We start from the raw sequence: 20,263 nt of genomic DNA, 5'->3' as shown, positions 1-20,263 counted from the left end.
CAGACTTACTGGTTTGTCATCCATCCTTCCTCTCCTGTTTCTCCCTTCATTTCACTTTACTTCTGATAACCATGCTGCCGTCGTTGACTCAAAATGAGTCCAAGCATCAGTATTAAGATGCAGAACTTCCATGAATTCTTTCTTATTCAATCATATACCATAAAGGCATGGATCCAGTACTTGTACAATGCTTCAGATCAGTTGATTGGGTGACAATAATACCAAATGATACAATGGTGGCCTTACAGCTGTTACTTCCAATGAGAACATTAGGATTTGGGTCAACAAAACAACTTGGACAGTGAGGCCGATCTACTTGCTAAGTAGGTGGAAAGAACCTGTTGAGATTACATGGCAATGTGTAGAATTCCTCATTTCTATTATCACCTTTGAAAGTTCTGAACTTCACCCACCAAGGCATCCCCCGATCTTTCATTGACTTCTCCACTTCCAATGTGTTGTCAAGGAGCACAGCAATGATCAATCCCACAGTTGGTGGTGATGAGAATATGGTATTGAATATCGCATTAAACTGCACATCAGCAAACATTGTAGAAATGTTACAAATTCAAAAGCATATGAAATAAGAAATACAAAGGTACTCCTTGAGTAAGTACATGTTGCACACATTCAGGGGATGTGAAAACGTAGCCATTGAATCCAATGTAACACATGCTGTGAGTTGTGAAAATGGAAGAGAACAAAATTTTCATTTAAGTGAACTGGTTGTCCATGCCAGTAGGAAGGTTTCTAGTAAAGATCATAGAGTGTGGTTAAGAATAGGAGATGTCAATGTGTGTTGTGTGTTTTTTTCTCCTTTTTCTTTCCTCCTCGGGGGGAAAGAAATCCATAACGATACATACTTATTGGATTGGAAACCTCTTTCCTCCAACTATTCTTGATAGGCTCTCAGGTCTAGTTCCTAGTTGATGTACCACATGTTTCAGTGATGTTCATAGAGCATATATATCAGTAGTTCACATTTACTTAAAAAGAATACCACAATGAGGCTTGAGAGAATTACAAACCCATCTTGCATTGGTGTGGACAGGACCATGATGAGAAGAAACCCAGTAGTCATCAAAATATTGTGGGATAGATATCCCAAGAAAAAGAGAAAGTCCAGTGATTAAGAGATTTCTCATAGAGTTCATGTTTGTAAACTGTAGGAATGATAATCCAACTGAACCTGCATAAAACAAGGAATTAGTAACAGAAAACAACACAAAAGGAAAAACACCAAGATTTTAATTGCATACCGACGAGGCCAAATAGAACACAGTAAAGTGCAGCAAATATAGGAAAGGGTATGGATGCAAAGAGGGCTCCAAATTTTCCTGCAATGATAAAAAAAAAAAAAAAAGGATGAAGGTAGGTTTGCAATTCTGAATTTTTTTTACCCTAAGTGCTTATCACCAGGGTAGGAAAAATATGATCTATAACCTTCCCAGGAACAAATTTATTTCAAGTCAAAAGTTTAAAGTAAGAGCAAACCTAAGGTTGCAAAGAATATCATGAAGGCAGCTGAAATCTGAACAACTCTTCGGCTCCCAATACGAGTTAGTCCAAGGAGCCCCACATTCTCCCTAGTACATATGGAAAACTGGTTATATTGACTATAATCTTGTGAATAAAAAATAAATGCACAATAACTCTTCATGATTCAGATCATCTACAGCATGTGGTCATACACTGATACAGTAGAACCAGTCCCTGTTCCAAATAGGCCATCAAGCATTACACCGATACCCTGCATTTTGTTGCCACAAAACCATCAGCTCCTTGGGATTAAGGCTTTGAAACCACGACCAAAAGGATAGGGACCCAAATACATTCATGAAGGAACTTTATGTAACAAATGTTGATGATCATGAGAGCACTGAGATCAATCAACTTTTTATGGGACTCTTAATCTGATTCAATTTTCTTGGTCACACAAAAGATGATCGTTTAAGTCGGGAAGATGATCCATAAGCACATTTTTTGCCACGGGGTTATTATGTGGACCGACATAATGATGTTTGTTACATATCTGCAATACAGTTTGTGTATTCTTATGCTAGAATCCTACAGCAAAAGTAAATGTAATTGAACAAACCTCAGAAATTGACCTAGTTCTAGCAGAAACAGGGGATTCTCTAATCAAACCCCAAAAGGTTGGTATAAGACTTTATTGAGTATGGTTGATCTGGTTCTAATGTATTAGAAGTATTTTCAGTTTTATTGTTAAGTTGATACAGAATGAAATGAATAGGGTAGATAAATTTCCTGTCACTACAGCTGATATTATACAGAAGCACATGTAGGCTACATGCTTAATTCATAAACAGAGTTTTATGTTAAAATATCTAACCTGCCAACCAATACCTCGGCTCAACACATAGGCAGGAGGTGGAGTGGCAATTGCCAGCCGAGATGCAGCTTTGTATGCTCCAGTTGACTGCAGTTGTAGAAACAAGAAGACTGTGAGCAATTGCCAACTAAAGGTAAACTTGTGAGTCAATACTGACATTTACATCCCACACCTAGATTGAACAACCTGAGAGTAATTTGCTTCCATCAAGCAAAAATAGAGTTGTCTATTATTTTTCACAATTCCAAGATTATTTTATTTCAGAACTAGTATGAAGCTTCTTTAAATCTCCTGTTGTGCCCCTCATAATCATGATTAGTTGTGAAAACTTAGAAGGTTTTTTTAATTAGCAGATAAGTATGCATTTTTTTGGGTAGTAATCAGATAAGTATGCATATAACAACCTCAATTTGTGGACCTTTTAAAACAAGAAATTCTTGGAGGGACAAAGAGTATATGAAACAATGGATTTAAGCATCTGCTTATTCCAAGTTTTAATACCATGCTCTTGGACAGACCTCACAAATTCTGATAGCTTTGATCTTTGAATAGAAAATGCCAATGGCATATTGTGATTATTGGCATCTATAGGTGAGCTATTGATTGAATAGATCATATCAAGGCACTGGGTAGTTTGGGGTGTAATATCTGGAATGGTGCCAAAGAAAATAAATTTTATATTACTAATGCACAAAGTGTTCTGACCAAATAAACTACCTCTATCATTGATACTAGAACAGCAGACATTGTAGCAAATGTATGGCCTGCAGAAAATGTTGGTGGGCCCCACTGCAGAGGATATGGGACCATGAACCTGAAAAAATCAATCAAATAGAACTTTAGAAGATATAGCAACCTAAAGCAGAAACAGCAAAGCAACTCCTGCTACATACCATGGTGCAGAGGATATAAGATGAGCTCTATCAGTACGGCAACTTCGTTGAGTTTTCATAGGCTGGTTTCTGTAGGCCTCACCAGCAGTCAAAACATGGGCATAGGCCCAAATGATCATGGTGCAAATCAATACGGGGAACCTTTCGAATATAGGAATACCCTTGACTTGCCTAGCATGTTTCATATACTGTAATTCACAAGCTAAATAATTTATATAGAGGACATGAGAGCTTAGGAAAATCAGTAAAGAAAGCATCTTTCCAAGTTCTGTACGAAACCAATCACCTGTGACAAGACAATTACTGCTAGTAACATTGGTATTCCAATTTCAACACAATTTCCCACCTAAGAAAATTGCAGGAGTCAATATTCGTCCTCCACACACACACCACATAAATTAGCAAAGAGACCAAGAAAATAGAAGTGACAAGGGGGACTATGATTGGCCAGTGGCTAGACTTTGATCACTTTAACAATGACAGAGAAGTGAACACTGGCCTGTGCAGGATGGCTGAACACCTGAACACAGCCATTCATTGTATACAACATTGACATCATCTCTTCTTAACTAATATCTGTTGCAATTTCTTTCAAATGGGAAACAAAAATGTGCCAAACCACCCGGAAAGAAAGCAAGAGATAAAATATCATGATATGCCAATCAACCAATCTTGGGCTAAGGAGATCTTCCTAGTAAATTCGGATAAACGATGGCTCCAGTTCCCTAGCTTCCAAGATAGGAAACTGTTACACCATTAGTAATCCGCCATTCTGCAAAACCCACTGTAAATTCCATCTAAATGCAATACATACCGCAGGAAATCCTCGCTGAAATAAACCGAAACCAACCAATCCAACTACAGGGGCCATTCCCAGAGGACTGAAAAACCTGTGAAGAACATAGAACTAGAGATACTATCCATTCAGAGCAGCTACTAATGTAATTTAAAGAAACAAGGGACTGCTACAATGTACCTTGAGAAAAGCCCCCAGAGTTGGCTGTAACCTAGGATGATTTGTATGCTTGATGCTACAATAAGTGCTCCTTGGATTGCTCGCATGGATTGTATGAATCTCTACAAGTAAAAGACATGAAAATAAACTAACCTTACACAAAATGACACAGGAGGCAGACCTCGCTTACTCTTGGCAAACTAACTAACCTTAGTGATTGTGACTGGAATCACAGATTACATCTCAATTTACCCACATTAGAGGTGCAAAGAAGACAGAGGGAGGAGAGCAAACTTACTTCATGGGGTTCCGGAATTTGCTGCAATGATGAGTCACCAATAATGTAAAGGATGGGAATGATATACGAGGAAGAACTACTGACCACTGCTGGCAACCTTATTCCAAACAGAGTTTGCAGAAGTGTATTGATACCAGATACAAATAGCGAAGTTTGTATAACCTGAATCTTGTCCACCTGTTTGTTGAGGAAGAAAATGGGCCAAAATCAGAACAAACTAAAAACAAAAAAGAGAAGTAAGGCTCTTTCTAGCAGTCTATATATCTGATCTACCAGAACTTCCTCTATAGAGGGATCATACCCATGAATGCATGATGCCTTCCACCCAGATATTACTTAGGGAAATATTCACTGGATTGATAATACAAACCATCCAGCTAACAATGCTTATGGCAAGGAAGAATAGAAACATCAACAATAAAGTAAAAACTCAATTAGGAAAAAGAAGGGGTAATAGACAGTGAAGCAGTTTAATTTTCTTAAGTCGGGATCTGGAAAATGGCGAGTCCATATGCCTGCATATTTCTAATTGCACAGTGAAGTAGGCCAGGAATGTTGGTGGTTGAAATCGAAACTTACATCATTTCCACCCATCCTTGGTACAAGGTAAGTAGGGATCATCACAATAGTGCCCAGCATTAGGATGTAGTTTTGAAATGCCAATAAGATAGTTTCAACTGCAAAAGAAAGCTCTAAATCATAAACATGATGAATCTCAAGTAATCACATTTCAGTCTACAAAGTAAATATTTACCAGCCAAATAACCGAGTGATATGGAAGCACAACATTGGAGATCAAGGGGAATGTCATGGATTTGCTTAGCATTTGAATGCATCAAAGAACATCATGATTATCAAGACACTGCCTGGGCATCCAAGTGCTTTGGTCTTCTAAGTGGTCACCATGGACATCTTGGTTTTCCTTTGACCACAAACTGGATTAAAATTTTTGGAAGTAGTCACATTGGTCCTGCTACAATATTCTGTATCACTTGGCCTTCACTCTATCACCATTTTCCTTTGATCATTGACACAATATACACAACAACAAATGGGGTCAAGTACATGGATTATGGCCTTCCAATCAGCTCTATTTAAGGTCATACCAAATACAAGGCCTAAGCTATGTATATCATTATCACCACTTCTCTTAAGGTTATCTTAGGTTTGCCCCTAGTTCTTCTAATTCCTCCAGTATGAATTAAATCACTTCCATACAGGGGCTTTTAGGGGCCTCCGTTGAATGTGGCCAAGCCACCTCAATCAACTTTCTCGTAGCTTTTCATTTACTGGAGCTACTTCCCGCACAAGTTCTAAAATGATCAGTCCTTACTTTATTCTTCCTAATTTTGCCACCCATCTATCTTAATATCCTCATTTTTCAGCTACATTGAGTTAATCTATATGATGTTTCTTAACAAACACTCTACACCATAAATTTCATAGATGATTGTATGATGGTCTTATAGAATTTCCCTTTTGCTTTAATGGATATGTCAATCATATAAGACCTAGGACACACCTCTCCACTTCATCCATCCTATTTTAATTCTCTGGCAACATGATCCTCTATATCACCTTTTCTATTTACGAATGACCTGAGGTACTTAATATAGATATGTAGGCCTATATGCTGATTCAGAACAGAGGACTAAATGCAAGGAGGAGAAGAGAAATAAACCTATGCAAAATTGAGCCTTAAGATAGAAGATTGTTGATCATTATTAGTAAGCATGACAGATGCTATTAGCTGAGGACGTTGCTCCCTCAGTAAATATTTGGATAAAAGACTAATAGTCTAAAAGTGAGCAACAATAACTGAAGTGACTACAGTCTACTAGTTCAAATGCTTTCCATCTCACTTCGCCACGATCTATAATTAAACTTTTTGTTCAGAGCACCTAAAATCTCTAGATAGTCAAATCCTGGTGAGACCAGGAACAATAATATGGGAAGCAGTCATATTCCACAAGTTGGAAATCCAGATCCCAGTATAATGAAGCTTTGTAGATGCTGATGGGACTGGAATCAAGAGTAGACAAGAAAAACTAAACACATCCAAATATGCTACATATTATTTCAGGAGAAACTCAGTTTCTCAGGCTTCAAAATATTATAACACCACCATGGGGTCAGGTTTCATGTGGGATTTCATGATGTACACCCGGTTTCTTCTAGAGTTAGTTCTAGCATCCTCCATTAGCTTGCGATAATAATGATGCAAGGGTAGGTGGATGCTGAATTCATTACCTCAATATATGTATCTGGGCATGTGCCAACCACTCATGATAAGACCAAGATTGTCTCATCATTAAGAACCATGCCTAAAACCCAATAGCTTCACCCTCTGAATCTCAAACCAACCACTCATTCAGTGTTTAGAGATTCCCACTTGAGCAATTCGAAGCTGTTGTTCCAGCATAAATTACTTGCATTATCTCCAGTTCGCTAAAGTGATCAAGCCATTACTACCAAAAAGAATGAGACATACTAAACAAAAGTATACAGGAAACTGAAGTCAACAACGTCAAGCATGTCCAGATTCCTCAACAACTCAAATTTATGTTACAAATCCACTAGCAGAAAGGCATGGAAACTTGCAAGGTAACCACCCAACTAGAAAATAGCAAACTCATATCTACAAAGGAGAACACAAGAAAAGGGGAACAATTCCATCCCCAAAATGGTTTGGAAACAGAGGCTCGCATGGAGAAATTTAATTGACTTACCCAACATAGCATTTTTTTTCTCTTTCTTTGGAATAAATATTTCAACAAAGCCTTCCCAACGGATAACTTGGACTATCAACAGAACCAAAAACATGTTGAATGGCATTATCTGTTCGCTTAATGAGCAAGATGTCTACACATAATGAAAATGAATACCACTTGCCATAATGAAATCCCCGGCCAAGGTTCTTCCAGAGAAGAAGAAAAGTCAAAGTGCAAGACACCACAATAACTTTAGAAAAAACAAATCATATGTTTCAGGCAGTGTTTGCTTGATGCTTTGGGCACACAACAATACAGCCTCCCCTGTTTTGTTCTATCTTGCAATATAACTAGCCCACCATGTTTTCTCACCTTCACATTAAGTATTTAAGGACTATAGATCCCCGGGATGAACAGGCAGCGAAGACACCCAAGTGAAACTTTTAAAGGACCGACATTTATTCAAACACAAAGAGATAAGGGAAAAAGAGTTTCAGTAATCGGCGAAGAAACAACTTCTATTCCTCGGGCTCCCTGGAAACAGTACCAAGAATGAAATTACACGTTCCTGCTTTAGTGGAAGATATCAGAAATGGAAGTACAATGCGACTGCTTCAAAGCCTAAAAGGCCATTATTACTGCTAAAATATTATCTACGGAAACCCAACAACATGACACTGAAAAGCAGGAGAAGGAAGTAGGTGAGTAATAGGAATACAAGAGCAAGACTTACGCCATGGAGGGTTCGAGTCTATACAGTATTCCAGGTCCTGAAGTTGCTCCATGGGAGGATGACTTATGTCCGCCATTAAAGAAGTTCGAGAGCTTCTGGGGAATTAGAGAAGAATAAGAAGAAAGCATAGCATGAGCAGAACAGATAAAAAGTTAAGGGCAGCAGGAAAAGCAGCAGGAAAAGCAGCAAAAAGAAAACCAAAAATATTCCATAGAAGGAAGTCCCTCGGTGAAGCGACTATTTGAAATGGACATGACATTTATGTCGCCTCAACTACCCTGCATGGGATTTTCATTTTTTTTTTTGTTTTTTAAAAAATTTTCTTTTTTTGAATATGAAGAATTTATATATAAGGTCGAGAAATATTACTACTATAGATGCCACCGGATGAGTGCGAACCCAGAACTTCCCCATAGGAGGTTGGGCTTTTAATCGCTCTTCTAATCCACCATTGGCATGGGATTTTCATTTGCAACAGGGCTGCTACTAGCTGCTATGATTACACCACGCACACAAATACGAATCCAAAGGCTGTGAATGACAACGGGGATTTAAATATAAATATATATTTTTTTATTTTATAAAGTCTCACATCATCTTTTGAAATTTATAAAAACAACTCCACGAGGTGTTCACTTGAGTCAGATGAGCTCAATTTAGGGTTTTTAAATTTCTCTCGCTTTCTTCTTCCTCTCTTCCTTTCCTTTCTAAATCGAATTCCAAGCTCTCCTCTACCATTTCCTGTTGAGCCCTCAAAAGATCTACAAAGACCAAATTAGTAACTCCATTAGAAATTAAAGAAATCTCATTAACCCATTTCTAGTTTTCCATTTATTGAGGTGTAGAGATGGGGAAACAACATGTGACTGAGATGAAGAAGATCCACGGAAGGTGAAGGACTACAAAGAGCAATGGTGGGAGTCGGGATTTCCACAGCCTTTCTTGAACGGTTTTGGCCTCGGTTTTAACCACATCCCTCGAGCATCTCCATTTCTTCCCATTTGTTCTTCTGCACCTTCCAGGTTCTTTGCACTTCTCTTCCAGTACCCACATTGAGTCACTCTACACAAAAGAACAAATCAACTTGAAACCATTGCCTAACGAAAAAGGGGGAAGTTCATTTGAGAAAACTCAAATAAAATCAGAGTTGTAACCACCCAAACTTCTCAAATTTCTTTTGTTCGTTGGTGCTTAATCTAAAAAGCACAACATTAAAGACCAAGATCATGTAGCTATCTTGGAGAGCATCACTATCAACACCATCAGACATCAAAGAAGTAAAGAAAAGAAAACCCATTCACCCAAACTTGAACTTACTAGCTGGTTGATTTTGCTGACATTGAAGATGGATGAAACATGCCGTACAACAAGAAGTTCAGGAGGAACGGTGGCACCGGCCACCATATTTGAAGATCAGAGCTTGAAGTTCGAGCTCACGCCACTGATCCAAGCTGAAAAAACCAGAGAATTCTTTCTGTAAATTTCAAAAGATTTAGGTGAGATTTTGTAAAATAAAAAAAAAAAAATTATATTTAAACTTAAATACAATGAGTCCATTTCACCCTTCCCAGGTACTTTAGTAGTATATAACCTTACCCTCTACCACTTCTATACAATGAGTTGGTACCCACGAGGATAGAGGACGGAGTTGGGATTCTTTATCCCAACGTACGGCTATAGAATTGTATTCCCCTGATAGTCTTTTATTACATGATTAAAAGGAGAGACCACCTCTGTGAATTCAGATCCTCTCCACCTAAGAGGGTTGTTCCCAGTGGGTTGTCCCCTCATCCTCCCACCTTCATAGTTGGGTTGACATACGCCTACCTGTATACCATGGGCAAGCCATGTTGTGAGGGTGAGGAGTTGGGAGGACAGGCTACCCAGGATGAGAAGGTCAAAAGTCCACCTTTGCCCATCCATGGTCTATTTTGTCAATGCTCAGAGGTGAGTCATCTTCTAAATATATGGCATAGGGGTGTGGAGGAGCACAATCCTTTGCTCCTCAAGTAAAAGATCTAGGATTTAGAGGATGCACTTCTCTCACATCTTTCCACCACATAAGTTGAAGGTCCATCTTTGATTCACCTTGTTAATCTTCAGAAGTAAGCCCCCCACCTAACCAAAAAGATCATGTATGGGAGGCGAATAATCTAGGAGGAGGTCGGTTGATGTTTCACAAATCAACTAAGCTCAATTGTGATGGGGTGACAAACAACACCAACTGAAGCAAATAAATCCTTTAAAAGCAAATTTTCCTTTGGTTCTTTGGCACAAATTTATCTCAAATATTGGATACTTAAGAGTAAGAAAGATCATTTGATCATTATCATTCATTATCACCAATTTAACATATGTCTCAACAATTTACACAATAATCATGTAGAAGAAAAGGGAACTTGAAAGTTGGAACCCTAGAAAGAAACCGTGTTATGAGGTTGATTCATGCACAGAATATACTTTGACTTCTCATAGTTTTAACAGAGTATATGTGGTCCAGATACATTTCCTCATTCCTAGTGCCCTTTTGGTCTAATATCCTTCTCTACCTAAGAATGTTATTTTTCACGAATTGGTTACCTCTTTTGGATTAGTATTATGGAACCCTGGTCATTCACATATGTCAGGGCGAATGTCTCTCATGTCTTCTCACGACACCCAAGCCATCTTTTGAACACCAATGAGCCAAACCCTCAACATATACAACCTTACTATCACATTATAACAGTGGGCCAATGTTTCCTCACGAACGAGTTACCTCTTCTGGAAGCCCACAAGACCTAGTCATTCAACTTAAATTCCCTTGCCGAAAGAGTAGTGGCATGTAATGGGTAACCTAACCATGCATCTAGACTTCCTAAACATGTGAAACAACAATTAAGAAATGTACAAGAAACACCAAAGACAATAGTCCAAATCATAGTCCTTGATGTTCAAGTGAGTGTGTATATGTTCTCTAAGTTTTTAATAAACCCCATCCTTTCATTCAAAAAAAAAAAAAAAAAAAAAAAAAAGAAGAAGTGTAATGATAACAATCAAAATATCAAAAACAAAAATATGCTACTCCTTGGATTCTCAAACATAGAGGTTTCTCGTATTACAAAGACACTATCCGTTTTGAAAATAATTACACCACCAGTTTTTACATCTTTATACCTGCTAATAAAAGCAATACATGGGAGACACTAGGGCCGGTCAAATGAAAAGGATAATATGTTTTTTAATTATTTTAGTAATAACACGTTTTAATAGTTGATTTTTTTGTTAAGTTAAAATAAAATAAATAAATAAAAAGGAATTTAAAATGAAAGCCAATCAAGCCCACCAAACAAAAGGATGTGCAGGAAAGTTCTTAGGCTTCCAATTCTCAATGTGAGAAGTGTGACCCAATCTACAAACTAAAAGGGTTAGATTATACTTCAAACCATCTCCTTAAAATCAAATCTGAGTACTTCTGATTTTGGTTTCGAAGGTTGGAGTCTTCTCTTAGATAGCTTCAATTCTCATTTCATGGCTAAAATTCATTTCAGTCTAATGCAGAAAGAAAGAAAAAAAAATGAAAATGCGTATCAGATCACCAGTGGAAAATGAAAAGAAACAAAAACAAAACAATGAGAGAAAAACATAGTGATTAACCATAACATATTATTTAGTAGCATAACAGATCAACTCAGATCATCAAGTACTCCTCTTCAACCCAGTGATGGTTTTGAGAGAGTATCTGGCGATGAAATATTTATGCTGATACAAAACAAATATCCATTAAACAAAAGCAACTGCATGATCTGAATCAAAAGAGTTACTTCATGTAAAATACACTACCATTTGACAACGCAAAGTTTATTTCTAGCTGGTGTATGATCTAGAGTCATATCCATGGTAGATATATAAGCCAATTCTTTGATGTCTTCACGTCTGCACATTAAAGAAATGCATCATATTCTAGTGACTATTAAATTTGTTAAGTTGATATTTAAGAGAGAGAGAATTTCAAAACTCACCCACTACCAATATCTTCTGCTTGTATGGATGGAAGGTATATGTTTGATCTTTTCCCAATCGTCCCCACCTTCTTTAATCCTCTCAAGCAACTCTATTGGCATGTTCAATTTGAGTTCCTGTAGTGTTGTAATGTGCCTGAACCCGTCTGGAATCCATTTTAACTCACGAAGTCCAATCATTTCTAGAGTCTTTAGATTAGGCATTGCTCCTTTCTCCACTTCCCAACACTGCAGCGAATGAAAATACTGAAGATGTAAACTCTCAAGTTCAGGAAAACCCCTTGCAGAACATTTCATCTCAACTCTGTTGTATGCTTGATATAACCTAAGTTTCTTTAATCGAGGCAACTGCTCTAGTACCACCATCATGTCTTCTTCTTCCAGATGTGTTTCATGTAAACACAAGGAAGTGAGATTCGGGGGCAAGTTGTAGTGGTTAGGTAGCTTCTGCATGCTTCCAATTAAGACGATATCATAGAGATACACATGTTTCGAAAATGAAGGGAGAGAGATTTTGTCATTAATAGGCAAACGTAGAAACTCAAGTCGCACCAATTTGAGTAAGGCTTCAGACAATTTAAGACTCAATTGTCTCCGAATCTTCCAAATTAAATGCCCATATATTCCTGAGACCAGTCAACATTCCAAGGCCATCTACTATCCAATCGTCTAGATGAAGCCATAACCTTTGAAGATTACAAAGATCACCGATGCTTCTATTATCATGAGGACGACATCGACAAATCCCAAAAGCATCATTCTTACCAATGGATTCATAAGCTGGTACTAACCTTGCACCTGGGCGGCATTGAAGATGCCTTAATTTATGCAATTTTAATATTTCATTGGGAATAGATCGAACCATAGTATGGACCAAATCGAGAGTCTGCAGGTTATACAAGTCGCCAACCCAACATGGAAGAATTGTCAACCTGTCTCCATGTACTCTCAAGTATTTGAGAAAAATGAGCTTTTTTATTGCCTTTGGTAAGTCTTCAATATCTGGAGCAAGCTTTAGATCCAACACATTAAGTAGTTGGCATTGTCCATAGAGAGATGATTGGGACATTGCAGTTGAAGCGAGCAATGAGCGGAGAAGATATGGAGAACTCATAGAAGAAGAGGAGGAATGGTAAGAACACTCATCATCAGCCATATTTTCTTCATCACTTCTTCTCTTTTCATGGAGGGCTAGACGATGATAACAATTCAACAAGGCCTTATCGGGAGTGGAGATGTTAAGAAACAAACCTTCCTTGGCTTTTGATATTGCCAAGCTCAAGAGAAGATCATGAATAGTAAATGATTCGGGTTCTCCATTTGATCTCCACTCGGCAACTTGGATCAGGTTCCTCTGCATCAACTCCTCAAGGTACTCTTTGCCGAAGTCTTCCATTCTTGAATTCCCCAAAAATCCCTCTGCGGCCCATAACTGGATTAATCTACTCCTCTGGATCTCAGTATCTTCTGGGAAAACCCCAAAATAAAGAAAGCAAGGCTTCAAGTGAAGGGGCAATTCTGTGTAACTTAAACTCAAAACTTTTTCACAATTTCCCTCTTTTAGATGCCAGTCCACACGGTCAAGCACGTTCTTCCATTCAGCAAAACTTTTTTGCCTTCGTTCTGATAAAAGGCCTGCCAATACTAAAATAGCAAGGGGTAACCCATCACATTTCCTAACAAATTGTGTTGCCAAAATTTTCATCTCATTGCCAAAGCCCTTAAGACGTGCTTCAATGACTTCATCATCTTGGGAACGAAAGAACTTCTTCCAAAAGAGATTTAAACTGTTTTGGCCATCCATAAATTTTTTCTTGTATGGAATAGCATTTGGATCTGCATGCCTCGCTACATCATCAATCCGAGTTGTCAACAACACTCTACACTGCTGACCATGACATGGAATAGGTAAGGAGCGTAACAAACTATCCCAATCTTCCTTCCTCCAAACATCATCAAATACAATGAGATAGCTCTTCTTATTCTCAAGAACCTTATAAAGCTTTTCCTCCAAAATTTCAGTGTTCATTGATGCCAATGCATTTCTTTCTTCCTCATTGAGCTCCAGCGTAACTTGTTTTATGATTTTACATAAAATGTTACTCATACTATATTCTTTTGATATAGTAACATAGGCTTGACAATCAAAACACCTTCTCACCTCATCATTGTGGAAGATTTTACTTGCGAGGGTCGATTTTCCAAGACCTCCCATCCCAGTGATTGAGACAACACCAAACGGCATTTGGGGCTCTTTTTCCAGTAGCAACTTTACTAGTTCCTCTTCTTCTGTTTGAAGACCAACCACATTTACAGCAAGAGAGTAATTTTGGACAACCAAAGAAATTTCATGTCGATGTGTTTGAGTAGATGATTGACTTTCCTATAAAGGCTTAATATCATAATTCACCCGATCATCAAAGTGCATTTTGATTTTTTCCTTGAGATCTTCAATATTCCCTCTTAGTTGATGGGCATCAATGAGAAATTTTGGAAACTTGCTAATCTTCTTCGCAAGATTATCATTGCAGTTCCGTGCCACTTTGTATACAAATATATCAATTATATCTTCTGCCTCGAATGCCAACTCTCTGACTCGTTTCACCCACTGTTTTGCCTGTTCACTTCTATGAAATGTTGCATCTACATCCTTCAAAGAGGCTTTCATCATGTCTAGTTGTGTGTGTAATGATTTCACTTCTGACTTGATCGCTGAGAGATAATTTGCTTCATCTATTGCTAGGATGCCTAGTTTTTCTACCAAAGCAATCACAGTTATATCCATCTCTCTTGGGAGTAAGATCTTTAGCCTATTCATCAAACCAAACAAGTAGGTGATGTTGCATGTATGACAAAATAAATTAATAAACAAAGGCGATAGATTTGATTTAATTCAATTCGATCAACTCATTGCATTCATACTTCATATACACAATGATTTCATCACCACCATAGGATAATTACGAAATATTCATATGGATCCACCTAATCAAGTTGAGTAAGTGTGTCATTGAATATTAACATTATTATTTTCTTTTTAAAGTACATTTGAATGTGAACATTGTTATTTTTAGGTAAAAGATCAGTTGAATTAAAAGATAAAATAGACTGTACATAGATGTAGATAAATGACTACAATTTGCCCACAAATAGTGAGCTACATCGATCTAATTAGAGAATCTGAACAGGGTTGACCCGTTGCATCCTTCTTTATCTCTTGGGCAATCTCTACTACCCAAACCAAAGATTGAGAATGTCAATTTTTTTAATCAAACACATTGTTAACATTCATTTGCTTGCACAAGTCGAACAAAATTTACAAATTCTTCCAACCATACAATAAAATAAAGTCTTTATCAACTACTACTATCAAACTATAATATAAGGTTGCACTTTTAGAATAATCTAATCATTTTAAAATATCAAAAGAGAAAGAGACTTAATAGTGGACTTTTATTTGCAGCAGAAGCAGGCTGCTAACGACGCCCTTGATTTTGCCACGTCACCGAACCTAACACTTTTTCTTTTCCCCCTCTCTCCTCTCCATCTTTCTTTCTCTTTACTTCCCTATTCTCTGCATTAGTCTTTCTCATTTGTCTCCTCTGAAGTTTTTTTTTTTCTGACCACCAAAAGCAACTAAGACCAGAAACTTAGAAGGTAAAATTACCTAAAGTAGCAATAAATCTCTCTCCAAGTCTTGCAGATTAATTTCCAATTTACATCCTTTTTTTTCAGCTCTGCTTTAGAGCTCCCTGTTCTTCTGATCCAACATCTATAACGGACCCAGCTAATTTTCTGTAGTTAAAAGAAGGATCGCAATGGTCTGCATCGCCTTCTCTGCTCTTTGAACACCAAAACGACTATATAACTAAACACCAGAACGACTATATAACTACAAACTTTCGCTCTCTCAACTCTCCCTATGTTTCTTTGTTCTATGGTCGTTTCTTTTCATTCACTCCTCGGTTCTGTCTCCTTCCTCTCCATTTTTTTTCTCATCCCTTCTCTTCTGAATTTTCTTTGTAAAAAAACTGAGACTAGAAACTTACAAGGTAAAATTAACAAGACAAGAATAGATCTCTCCTAAGAGTCTTATCAAGTTTTCAGCTGCTTGTTCTTCTGGTCTGTGATTTCCAGCTCCCTTGTTCTTGTCCTGTTCTTCTGATCTGCCTTCCAGCTCCTTGTTATCAGATTTCCTGATTTTTTTTCTTTTCTTCTCCTCTTTTTCTTCTTTCTTTCTCTCTCTCTCCGAAGGAGAGAAACACACAAGATAAGAATGGTAGTCGGTCAATCAAACCCATCAGTAGTAGTACTCTTCATTCTTTAATCTTTATACCAAGTCACTTAAATGTCATTCTTACCCCTAACTGTGGTTTTACATCTATCTGACCTGAATGACTTGTCGTGGCCGTCTCTCAACCAAGGCTCAATTCAGAAGTTGGGGCCCTCAGCTTCACCAAAAGTCCCCTTTCAGTCCCTCGTGTCCTCTGTGGTTGTACAGCTGATTCGCCCTGAATGCTTGTGGGGCCATCTCTCAACCGGCAATTCAAAGTGGGGAGTTAGAAAGTGATCCTCCTACTTGAGGGGATCAAGATATGGATCATTTACTTTTTTTCTTGCACTGTTTTCAGCAGGAATATGGCACCGAGTTTTGTAGCTTTATGGTTTCTCATGTGGGCCTCTGAATTCTTGGAACGCTGAGCTTGAATGGGCATGCTCTCATATGACAAGGTCTTCACCAAGAGCATATGCTCGTTGCTTTGCTGAAACAACAACAATTTATAGAATATGGAAAGAGCACAACAATCGTATCTTCAAGAGAACCACTTTTGTAGCACAAGCAGTTTATGAAAATATTCAAACCGACACATGGTCTCGCTTTGTGCACCCACCCTTAGTGTCATAGATACATGGAGGGGGATAGGAATTTCTTTGCTCGATGGCACCTTCCAGTCACTTCCACATACCTACGGCCATGTGTCTTAAATGGCCAAAGCCAACACTGAATTGGATTGCTATCAATTGTGATGGATCTTATAGATAAAATATTGGTGGATATAGATCCATAGCTTAGAATCAACATGGTATGATTCTTTTTGTACTACCAGGTGAGATTTTTGAGGATAATATTACCTGCTTGGAACAATTTGCTATCAAATGTGGGTTGGAGACCACAATAAATATGGGCTTCGACCGAATTGAAAATCGGCCAAATTCAATGGTGGGAATCCAATCAATACAATGACATTTCTTTACATCTTGGAGGGTCATCGACTTGGTCATAGAGATTAGCGAACTTAAGAGGAATTTTAATCTTTGTAATTTTGTTCATCATGTTCGAGAGATTAATACATGTACTGATTTCCTAACTAGATATGTAAATTCCTCTCAGGAAATACTCTTTTCTGTAGATGCTATCACATCAATGTTGTCCCCCCTTATTAAGGACGACATCAACAGTTCTTTTTATTTTATTTTTTATAAAAAGCTCAATTTTCTCCCCCAAAAAAAAAAGAACTGTGGTTATACGTGTAAGCATAATCATAATGTCCAATACACATCGGTTTTATATCTCACCCATATCGGTAATACCCAGTTAATACCAGATAAATTGCATGGAAAAAAAGGTACAAGGATTAAGGACCACATATTTTGGGGGTGAATTTTTCGTCTAATAAATCACTTATAATGAAAGTAGAAATTCTTTTCAAAACTTTCACTTTATTGAGGAGACATTTTGATCCCCTTTCAAAAATTAAAAGTACAGCTTATAGTTAAAGAAATCCATACGGAACGAAAAAAACACGGGTCCTCTTGACTATTCATTTGAAACTTTATTTTTTTTTGTTGTCAATTTCGGTTTTCAAGTATTTGCCTGACTAATCCAGTGTTTGACCCAAGTTGCAAACCACGCTCTGGGGTGTGAGTCTCCAAGGAATTTTTGCCACAACGTTTCTTAGCTTGCAAAAATGGATTCCAAGTGATTCCACTGAAATCCTCTTGGTATTCATTTGAAACTTTTATCATGTGGTTATACATCATTCTCCAATTCTAGTCTTTCTCGTACTTATTCTGTTACACAACATTTATGGTAGGTGGAATGAATTTTTAGTTTAGAAAACACTAGAGCGAAAATACATAAGATAAGATTTAACACTGATCCTCTTGACGTTATGTCATTTGGCCGAATAGACTTAGTGTTTCACTACAAGGAAGATGAAGAAGATAATTAAAGTCTAGCAATTTTTTTCTACCCACTGTCTATAATTCTGAACCCCTATTAATAGGTTACAAACAGTTACAAGTCCGACCCCTATTTGACACAAATGGGCATTTACAGTAGGTGGAAAAAGCCTTTGCTTCCAAAAAGGACTGCCTAAAATAAATATAGAAATTTCTAAGATTTTAGGCGTGACAACCTTCGCCCAAATGTTTTGCGATAACTGCCTTGTCGATGCAGTGTCTCACTATAAGGTTCAAACTTGAATTTGTTTGAATTATCCTTATCAAAAACGAATCTTTGCTATAACAATGTCCCAATTGAAGACAATTGAACTATTCACATCTCAAAGATCAACACCAATCAAGCAACCAATCTGACCATCGATAAGATTGATCATTGTTGAGCAAAACCTCAACTTCTGTGTGTTAAATACCCTTATTAAAATAACTATAAGGAAATTGTTAATCCCAATCTTATCAAATTTCAGCACAACCTTGCCCATTGATGAAAACAATATCTCGGCTGAATATGTTTTGTCCTCAAATGAAATGTAGAATTTTTGCAAGATGAATTGTACTTTGATTGTCACTCTATGATTTGTTTTTCTCTTGCCTTCTTCCTAGTTCTTCTATAAACCTCCAGAGCCAAATCATCTTTGCCTTATTAGTTGTGACATCTTCTACCTCTGTGGTTAAATGTACAACCACATGGTAGGTCTGAAACCCAAATAACTGCAATTCCACCTGTAGTGAAAACATACCTAGTGGTGCTTCTTCCACAATCTTTATCTCCTGAATGATTTGAATCAACAAAACATTTTACATTTGTGTTAGAACCTCCAAAACATAGATAGTAATGGGAACCACCTCTAAGGAACCTTAAAATCCATTGGACATTTCTCTAATGCTTTTTTTTTTTGGGTTGTCTATAAATTTACTGACAACTCCCATTGCATGCATGTGCTATGTCTGATCTTTTACTCACTATCATATACATAAAATTGCGAACTAATGAACAATATGGCAATTGATCATAAACTCCTTTTCCTCCTCTGTAAAAGGACCATGATCTTTCGAAAGCCTGAGATGCCTTGCTAATGGAGTAGAAACCTACATTGCTTTATACATGTTAGAACCTCTTTAAGACCTTCTCCACGTAACTTAATTGAGAAAGCCACAATTTTTTCCTCCTTTTTCTCACTTCTTATTTGTAAGCCAAGAGTATGTTTTGCTTCTCCGCAACTTTTTCATTTTTGATCTTGACAACAAGCATATCATCTACATATAATACAAGCATTAAAAAATCTCTATTTTTAAAATATTTAAAATAAACACAATGGTAAGATTGACATCTAACAAACTTTGTTTCCTACATGAATTTACCAAATTTAAAGTACCCTTCCTAGGAGCTTGTGCGAGCCCATAAAAGCTTTTTTTTGCTTTGCATGCCAATTTTCTTTTGCCCTTCATTTCAAACCTTCAGGTTGATGTATTTAAATCTCTTCATCTAAATCACCATGGAAGAATATTGTCTTAACATCTAATTGCTTAAGATGTAAATATTCTACTACTATCATACTTAACAAAATTTGAATTGAAATTGCAACAGAAGTAAAAATTTCTTGAAAATCAATACCTTTCTCTTATACAAACCCCTTCATTACTAGTCTTGCTTTGTACCATTTTGTCTCTCAATTTTCATGATTTGTTATGTAAACCAATTTGTTATACATTGCATTTTTTTTCTTCTTTCCTAGCTAGTAACTTCACCAAATCCCCAGTTTTGTTCTGTTCCACTGAGATCGTCTCATCTTTCTTGGTTTGCTCGCATTTCACTCTAGATTTATCCTGTATAGACTAATGGAAACATTTTGACTCAACAACCTCAGTATATAAGACATAGTGTTTACATCGGATGCAAAACCACAAAGAAAAAATACAAGCAAAACACACTATAATTGCAAGGAATTTAACTTGGTTCAACAAAATCTCCTACGCCCACCAGAAGAGAAAAAAAGATTCTAATAATCTTGAAAACCTCATTACCCTCACCTCACACAATATTGCCTTTTGCTTGCCTCCCATCCCTCCTGGTAT

The 20,263-nt window shown here is 37.3% G+C and overlaps 1 protein-coding gene and 1 pseudogene across 4 annotated transcripts; both read right to left on the bottom strand.

The window, feature by feature from the left end:
• Positions 1-30: 30 nt before the first annotated feature.
• LOC149002811 (nucleobase-ascorbate transporter 1-like) lies at positions 31-10,726 on the bottom strand. Of its 3 annotated transcripts, XM_089137790.1 has the most exons (15): positions 9,261-10,726; positions 7,944-9,005; positions 5,079-5,176; positions 4,500-4,676; positions 4,223-4,323; positions 4,061-4,136; positions 3,533-3,592; positions 3,247-3,434; positions 3,071-3,167; positions 2,354-2,440; positions 1,692-1,750; positions 1,495-1,586; positions 1,260-1,337; positions 1,029-1,189; positions 33-532 (listed from the first exon to the last, which is right to left on the bottom strand). In XM_089137790.1, the coding sequence occupies exons 2-15, from the start codon at positions 8,017-8,019 to the stop codon at positions 320-322; spliced, it is 1,563 nt and encodes a 520-aa protein (XP_088993916.1). In that variant the 5' UTR covers positions 8,020-9,005; positions 9,261-10,726; the 3' UTR covers positions 33-319. The 3 variants fall into 3 exon arrangements, with proteins under 3 accessions (XP_088993915.1, XP_088993916.1, XP_088993917.1); XM_089137789.1 differs by lacking the exons at positions 7,944-9,005; positions 9,261-10,726 and adding an exon at positions 5,254-7,932 and having other exon boundaries at positions 31-532; XM_089137791.1 differs by lacking the exons at positions 7,944-9,005; positions 9,261-10,726 and adding an exon at positions 5,254-7,932 and having other exon boundaries at positions 463-532; positions 1,025-1,189.
• Positions 10,727-11,568: 842 nt separating this feature from the next.
• On the bottom strand, positions 11,569-15,285 carry LOC149002810 (putative disease resistance protein RXW24L; annotated as a pseudogene). The gene is made up of 2 exons (XR_016170307.1): positions 11,945-15,285; positions 11,569-11,858 (listed from the first exon to the last, which is right to left on the bottom strand). The product of XR_016170307.1 is annotated as a putative disease resistance protein RXW24L (transcript).
• Between the last annotated feature and the right edge of the window lie 4,978 nt (positions 15,286-20,263).

This window comes from Hakea prostrata, chromosome 10, assembly GCF_041222555.1.
Source record: "Hakea prostrata isolate BN-2017 chromosome 10, UWA_Hpros_2, whole genome shotgun sequence".
Taxonomy (NCBI): Eukaryota; Viridiplantae; Streptophyta; class Magnoliopsida; order Proteales; family Proteaceae; genus Hakea; species Hakea prostrata.
This window is presented reverse-complemented; position numbering and strand designations above follow the sequence as displayed.